The sequence below is a fragment of the Lepisosteus oculatus genome, chromosome 5 (genome assembly GCF_040954835.1).
Source record: "Lepisosteus oculatus isolate fLepOcu1 chromosome 5, fLepOcu1.hap2, whole genome shotgun sequence".
Lineage (NCBI taxonomy): Eukaryota > Metazoa > Chordata > Actinopteri > Semionotiformes > Lepisosteidae > Lepisosteus > Lepisosteus oculatus.
In genome coordinates this window covers 13,058,729-13,067,017 of record NC_090700.1, presented here as the reverse complement: position 1 = coordinate 13,067,017, position 8,289 = coordinate 13,058,729, and the positions used below count along the sequence as shown (strand labels likewise).

The following is an 8,289-nucleotide window of genomic DNA, read 5'->3' as shown; positions in this document are numbered from 1 at the left end:
AGACCCCTGGTCAGCTCATCACTGGACACCCTACAGTTTGCCTACCAGCCCAGTGTTGGTGTGGAGGATGCGATCATCTACATGCTGCAAAGGGCCTACTCACACCTGGACAGGGCTGGCAACACTGTAAGGATCATGTTTTTCGACTTCTCCAGTGCCTTCAATACCATCCAGCCCTTACTTCTAAGGAGGAAGCTGGAGGAGATGCAAGTCGATGCCTCCATGACCTCGTGGATCACTGACTACCTGACGGGCAGACCACAGTCTGTGAGACTTCAGAACTGTGTGTCTGAACTGGTAGTGAGTAACACAGGGGCACCTCAAGGGACAGTTCTTTCTCCATTCCTCTTCACCCTCTATACTTCGGACTTTAAGTACAACTCAAAGTCATGCCACCTGCAAAAGTTCTCAGATGACTCTGCAATTGTGGGATGTATCAAGGGTGAGCAGGAGGAGGAGTACAGAGGACTGGTCAGCAGCTTTGTGGAGTGGTGTGGGGTGAACCACTTGGAACTGAATGTTACAAAGACAAAGGAACTGGTGGTAGATTTCAGGAGGAAAAAGGTCAAACCTACTCCTGTCTACATCCATGGGAGTGGCGTGGAGATGGTGGACTCGTACAAGTACCTGGGAGTGCACATCGACGATAGACTGGAATGTTCTAAGAACATCGAGGCCATCTATAAGAACGGACAGAGCCGACTTTACTTCTTGAGGAGGCTCAGGTCCTTCAATGTGTGTAGTAAAATGCTACACATGTTTTATCAGTCGGTGGTAGCGAGTGCCATTTTCTACGCAGTGGTGTGCTGGGGCTCTGGGATTAGAGCAGTAGATTCCAAAAGGCTGAACAAGCTCATCAGGAGAGCGAGCTCTGTCATTGGGTCTGACCTGGACCCCTTGGAGGTAGTGGCTGAGAGGAGAATGATGTCCAAACTAGAGGCCATCATGGACAACTTCTCCCATCCCCTCTATGACAGGCTTGCAGGAATGAAGAGCACGTTCAGCAATAGACTGATTCATCCACGGTGCGACAGGGAGCGCTACAGGAGGTCATTCTTGCCGTCTGCCATAAGACTGTACAACGCATCCACCTTGCGTCTTGGCAGAGGCAACAGCGACAGTGACCTGTTTCTGGACTAAACGCATATACACATCTACTGCTACATCTGTTCTCTTTCTTTTTCTTTTTCTTTTTCCCGTTTACAACCACTTTTGTGCAATATATGCCAGGGACCTGTGCAATACATTTATATTTATATTTATATCTATGGTTACATCTATATTTATATTCATACGTGTGATACGATTTTCTGTGTACTGTTCTGTTCTAGTTTCCTCTTGTGTGTCCGGACTGTGAGTAACTCTTGTATTGTATTGTATGTATTGTACTATTAGTATATAATTCGTTACACTGTGGCTGTGTTGTGTGTGTTAAGCTGCTGTTGCACTGCAATTTCCCTCACGGGATCAATAAAGTATCTATCTATCTACAATGCAGATAGAGAGATCATCGCTACCAGTTTGCAGTACTGACTTGTACTGTAAATATCCCTGGAAACCCTTCCATGTTTGTTTTTTTAATTTTTTAGAAAATTAACTTTTAAGAATGAAATTTCGTGTGAGCTCCTCCTGCGCACGTAGGTGACAAGAGATGATCAACTGTAAAGTTGCCAATACTTGGATGACAGCACAGCCATGCAGCATAGAAACTCAATCTTACCAATTTTTGTACCCGGCCCTCCTTAACACAGAGTTACATACAGTATGCTAAAAAGAAACAGCACAAAGAGTATGACCCGTTTGACTTGTAGACTTGCTAGCACACATTCAGACTATGATATAAATTTGTAAACTTATATCGATTTACAGGAATAACCAAAACCAAAATCATGCACCATATACTGTATGTGCAACAGCCTTTGGTCACAGATTTAAAAATTAATATTGATATTGATGTGTGCTCTTTCAAAAAGAAATCTTCAGTTACTTCTCCAGTGTCACTAAATTTGCAAGATAGAGGGGGTTTTAAGATTCTTGCACTGTCCAAGGGCTTTCTAACTAGATATGGACCCCAGCTGCATGGATACAAAATGTTTATACAGTATATGTTTATACACACTTACGATATTAAAATTGTATAGATCTTAGCTGAGATTGTTGGTAAGATTCTAGATGGATCATTGGAATTTTAGAGGATGTTTCTTCTTTTCTCAAGAGCAAATGGCATAGTTATCAGACAGGTCTTGCCCAGAAGAGGGAGATCTCTAGCCCTGAAGCCTGCAGAGCAATGAAAGCTTGGATGTGTTCACAGCATCAGACATTGTTTTATGGGTGTTTAATTATCATTAGATAATAAGGAACAGGTAGCAAGTTTATTCCATTCTGAAAAGAAAAGAAAGGAAACACAACGTTTCAGCTGTGGGGCCTTCTTCAGGTGTTTCCTTTCTTTTCTTTTCAGCATGGAATCAACACGTTACCTGTTCCTTTGCAGCCTATGCAGGCTGATCCAGCTACCTACATGAACTAAAATACATAATTAGATAATTTTTGCCAAACAATCTGTTGGGTTTTTTTTTTGTCGTAAATGTACAGTATCTGAAAAAACTCCCACATTGTTCAGGGACAAATTGAACACGGACAATGGGCAGCTGTCTTACAGCCATTGACTACTACAATTGTGTAGTCATAGTTACTAGACGTTGGCACTGAGAGGCATTGTTTGATTTTTTTCCAATGGTATGTATAACGTTTATAAGTATATACCTGTATATATATTTTTTTTTTAAATCAGCTTTTAACAGCATCCAGAGTTTAAAAGGGTATGAGTAAAATCATCAACAACGTGAGCTGCTTGGCAGGATTAGGAAAGAAAAAATAATGGCAGACAACAGTTAGCTGCACATCTATACCTATAGCACCAGCATCTAATAATATTCCAATTCTGTTTATGAACACACATATCATGGCAACTGTTGCCTTGTCTTTAACCTTGACAACTGAATGTTTTGAAAAGAGCCGTCTAAATATTTCTCAATAGACATGTTTGTTTTTACTCACCTCATTACTGGCACAGACCCAAGTTTTTCAGTCATTTTGGTGGGGAAAATAAAAAGGCCATCTGATAGCGCTGTTTTCACAGTTCCAATGTGTGCAGGAGCTTCCTTTCGATCAGAGGAGGTAAGGCATGATTGTGCTACAATTTTACATTCAATTTTGCTTTTAGGAGGATGCACATTTTGATATTGGAGGTGATATTATGATGTTAACCATAATCCATAACTCAAAGCAGCTATAACTTTTATTATTTTTAATAATAACTCTTTTATTCTCTTGTTGTGTGAGATTTCTTTTCCAGGACCTATAGTGTATCCCAGGTATTTAAAAGTCAAAAGCAGTGTCTATGGTGATAAGGGGGCCTTAAAGCAGGGTGCAGCTAACAATTCTAGCAAGACTGTATAGTAGCTTATTGATATAAAACTGTAGTTTTTGATTATGTTGTAGCTTATCAATATAGTACTGTATTTGGTTATTTCATTTATACACATAAACAATTAAGCGGTAACTAAAAAAATCATTGAGCAGTTTTATTTTTTCCTCATATTGAATTTTGTAAATATACAGAAATAATTTATGTATGACAATAACTTAAAGAACTAAAACAACAGAAACTCTAAATCTCAAAAGCCACAAATCTTGAAATTGAAGGCAATCAAAACTACAGTATCTTAACTGGTTTAATTTTTCTAATTGTATTTTTAAGTCATATGCATTATACATCTATTCTTCTATACATACTTGTAGACTCATTAAGAATCTATTAAATACAGTGTAAATATACATACAGGGTATTTAGCAGTACTGTAATTAATGTAGTGCATTTAATTTAATGTGCAGTATGTTCAGATATGGTTAAGTGCATATTTTATGCACTGTTGGTTAGCAATCAAAAATATTTCTTGCCCAAGCATAGATAACTATAGTAAAAGTGATACCATATGAATTTCTTAAATGTATACTATATGTGTTTACAGATTATTTTGGTCATCATTTAATCATTTCATTATTTCTCCAAAAGTAAATCTTGATCACATACAAATAAAATATTAATGCGAACAACTTCAAAAAGATTACATTGTAGAAATAAAGAGTTCTAAACTGTATCACTTATCGTGAATAAAACGTTCTAGTCTAACCTGACAAACCTAAAATGTTGAGATAAAACTTAATTAATTAAAGATTAATGGTTAACTTGGATGTCTTACTGTCCACATTTAGAGTAGTAGTGTTAATTCTATAATACCTTCCAGTTATACCAATTGTTTCTGACATTGAGTCCCTCTGTTTTAGAATGTATAAAATCTGCTAAAAAGCATATGAGGTGTTTAGGTTTCCTGTAGTTTTCATGTTCAATGATCTGCTGCTAAAAAGGGAAGTGTGGTTAAAATCCCTGTAAAATACTAAGTCTGCATATAACCATGATTGCTCTATGTTGTCTCTTCTGTTTTTGCTATCAGTCCCATAACAGAAACAATGGAAAATGTATCATCGAACAGCCAGTGTCTCCTGGAAATGGAAGGCTTCAATGTCACTGACCAATCCATGTACCCTCTTTTCTTTCTTCTATTATTCAACTATCTTCTCATCCTTATTTTCAATATTGGGATCTTAGTGCTCATCACCACTGAGAGAAGTTTGCACCAGCCTATGTATCTCTTGTTCTGTAACTTGCCTGTGAATGATCTGATCGGAACCACTGCCCTGATGCCCAGGCTCATGTTGGACATTCTATCATCTAAAAGATACATTTCTTACATTGAATGTGTTGTTCAAGCTTTTTGCAGTCATATTTTTGGATCTGCTTCACACATGATACTAATAGTTATGGCTCTCGACAGGTATGTGGCTATATGCCATCCCTTGAGGTACAATTCTATTATGACCACTAGTACAGTGGCAAAGTTATCTGCATTTGCTTGGGGAGTGTCTCTGAGTATAATAACAGTGCTGTTTGCCCTGACCCTGAGGCTGTCCAGGTGCAGATCAGTTATTTACAATGCTTACTGTGACAATGCATCCTTGTTCAAGTTGTCTTGTGAAGATATTACAGTCAATAACATCTATGGATTATTCATCACAGTTTTATTGCATGTATCCTCAATGGGAAGCATCTCCATCACCTATTGCAACATACTTTTTGTTTGTTTCACTACAAAAAACAAGAAGATCAACAGCAAAGCACTTCAAACGTGTGCCACTCACTTAGTTCTGTACCTGGTCATGCTGTGCTCTGGATTTCTAACTGTTATACTGCATCGTTATCCTGCTAACCCAGATTTCAGGAAGCTGACAGGCATATTATTTCATGTTGTTCCTGCAAATGTGAATCCCATTGTTTATGGCCTGAATTCTAATGAATTAAGAAACAAACTGGTGCAAATATTCCTTTGAAAGGTGTTGCATATATGAATAATAAATCAAATGTAAAAAATGCAACATTTGTGTTAACCCTTATTAAAAAATAAATTGGAAAATTCAAGATCACTCTGGTATGATACATTTCCTATTGCTCTTTTAGATGCACAATTCCAGGCAGAATGTGGTGAGTCGATACCTCAGCGTGCCTTCTTCATCTATTAAACAGACAGAAATGTGTACTGCTTTCTTACAATATCATTCTGTATTTAGGTTCTTTGTAACTGGGTTCTCCTTAACACAAAATCAAAGTGAATGAATTTAGCAGGGTGGTACAGTGGCGCAGTAGTTAGCATTGCTGCTGCAAAGCTGCAAAGAACTTATACAGTATGTTCTCCCCGTGCTTCGGTTTCCTCCTACAGTCAAAAACACATAAAGCTGTCACTTGGGATAAATGGACCTTGTGTGAGTCCGTGGGTCACACCCACGTTGCTAAGGAGTGTGTGGGGAACTATGGGTAAGCTGTGGGAAAAACCATAACAGCCACTAAAGTACACAAGTGCAAAGAAAAATATTTGTTTGTGGGCAGTTCCCAGAAAGTCCACCATGTTTGTAGAGGTGTATTTGTTTTAAGTTTTGTAAACAACTTTGCTTTACCTAGCTTGAGCACCCCCAAAGTTGGGTACTTTGTAATTGAGTTCTCCTGAACACCATTAAAATCAAAGTGAATTAATGTAGCACTTGCCTTGGTGGTGCAGTGGTTGGCACTGCTGCCTCAAAGCCACAGAGAGCTGATATATTCTCCCCGTGTTTCGGTTTCCTCCTACAGTCAAAAAGACATACTGTAAGTTAATTGGCTTCTGGGAAAAATGGCCCTTGTGTGTCACACCCACTTTGCTTGGGGTGTTTGAGGATGCATTTAGTAGATAAGTTGTGGGGGAAAATGATAACACAGCCACTAAAGTACACAAGTGCAAAGAAAAAGATTTGTTTGGGGACAGTAACCAGAAAGTGGAGCAGTAAAACATATTTCCACTCAGTAGTTGTTTCCTACTTAGGAACACACACACACACACACACACAATACTGGACAGGTAGCCTGTCCTGCTTTCTCAGATGACACATACACTCCATTCAGCACAAAAAGTTATCTAAATGAGTGACTTTGTGAAGGAGCTTTAAACTGTTTTAGCCTGTCCCCCAGGACTGCCTGACTTTACAATAAGATTATTTTTATAGTATAAAAATATACATTTTACATTATAATAATCTCCACACATTTAGTAGAAATACTATTCCTTAGTTGGTTAAAAATAAACATAAGTAAGCTGTTCCTTTCATGAATAGCGTTGAACTTTTCATAAAACATGAACGCGCAATGGTCCTGATACACTCCTGATACACGGTACACGCTTGCACCCCTGCGAGACAGGGTCGGGTTGGGTATACTTTGCTTTACCTTGCTTGTATACCTACAAAGTTTATGTACGGCTTTTAAAGTTAAGAATGCAAACTAACCATATCTTTTTGTTATGATGGAGCTTATAAATAAAGATTGCCAATTAAAATAAGTGATCGTGTTTGTGTTTTTACCCAGTTATTATACCTAGCCCAAGGTGCCTGCACAGTCATCTCCATTATTTAGATTCTTATACAGAATACAGCATCTACACTGCACAGTTTATTGAAATTCAATAAAACCATCACAACCGTTACCAATCTACTCAAAACATATATCAATATATGAGTTGCACAATGCTTGTAGTGTTGGGTAGTGGTAGGCATAGTCTACTGGTTTAACACCCCTGTGCAATACTGCTGTTACACCTCACACGCAAAATCCTTCTCTCAAATTACTCCACTAAATATCCTGGTGTGTAAATGGGAATTCTCCAGATCATCACTATAAATGTTCTCATTTTTAAATAAAGGATTAGTAAATCTGATAACTTTGTAAAATCATCAAGACGACCCCACTGTCTGCTGATTATTAATGAAGCTGAATTCATTCATTTAATTTGATTGATTAGAAGAAGTTTCCTGTTGTCAGATCTTAAATTGCTAGACATTTCATTATCGAAATGTCTTACACATTTTAAAATACGTGAGGATTACCACTGGGTAGCCGTGAAGTGCAGACTACCTCCCAAAACAGTGTTCCCTGTCGCCATACAGGAGCACTGGTTAAAAATGTCCATTGCAGTGGAAAGAGTTCCACACAGAGGTCGGCAGCTCTTTATCCTCAGCAGCCACTTTTCAACCAGTAACTTGCAGGTGGTTTTCAACCAGAAACTGATAAAGACCTAAAACATGAGTGATATAACTTCACTTTGTATCCTTATCATTATTTGAATTTGAAGTTGAAATTAATGTGACTGAAACAACTTATTTTACAACTAAATCTAGAAGAAAAATGCAAATTCCACCCTGTCACACTTAATACTCAGAAAAGTGGACAGAGTGGAATATATGAAATATTTAGGAACAATTCTTGATAAGGGATTTACTTTTAATAGAAACTATGAGTATAACACTAAGAATATTCACTTGTTTTTCTTAAGTGATTAGAATTATTTGGCATTAACCAGCTGTGAAAGACCCCCCCTTTCTCATAGTGTGGTAAGGGCTTTCCACACGAACAGTAACTGTATCTTCCCCGGATAGCAGTGCCAGAACCTCTTTCGGTCGAGTCCAGTTGGCCAGGTCCACTCATCAACTGTCTTCTTATTTACCGGCGTCCTGACCCGGAAAATGACTGAGGCTCCTACCAATATATTCCCGTTGTAAGCCTTCTCTGATTTGTTGTGCCTAACGAAAACCTTTACCTCCAAATCGTCTTTCAAATACTCACTGTCTTATTAAACAGTGAGGGTCTGT

At 38.2% G+C, this 8,289-nt stretch overlaps 1 protein-coding gene across 1 annotated transcript; it reads left to right on the top strand.

Moving 5' to 3' along the window:
* Positions 1-3,052: 3,052 nt before the first annotated feature.
* LOC102694077 (olfactory receptor 52N5-like) lies at positions 3,053-6,983 on the top strand. The gene is made up of 2 exons (XM_069190132.1): positions 3,053-3,177; positions 4,515-6,983. The coding sequence occupies exon 2, from the start codon at positions 4,531-4,533 to the stop codon at positions 5,446-5,448; it is 918 nt and encodes a 305-aa protein (XP_069046233.1). The 5' UTR covers positions 3,053-3,177; positions 4,515-4,530; the 3' UTR covers positions 5,449-6,983.
* The last annotated feature ends 1,306 nt before the right edge of the window (positions 6,984-8,289 follow it).

Coding starts and splice junctions, on each gene's coding strand:
- LOC102694077 (XM_069190132.1), top strand. CDS start 4,531: ATGGAAAATGTATCATCGAACAGCCAGTGTCTCCTGGAAATGGAAGGC.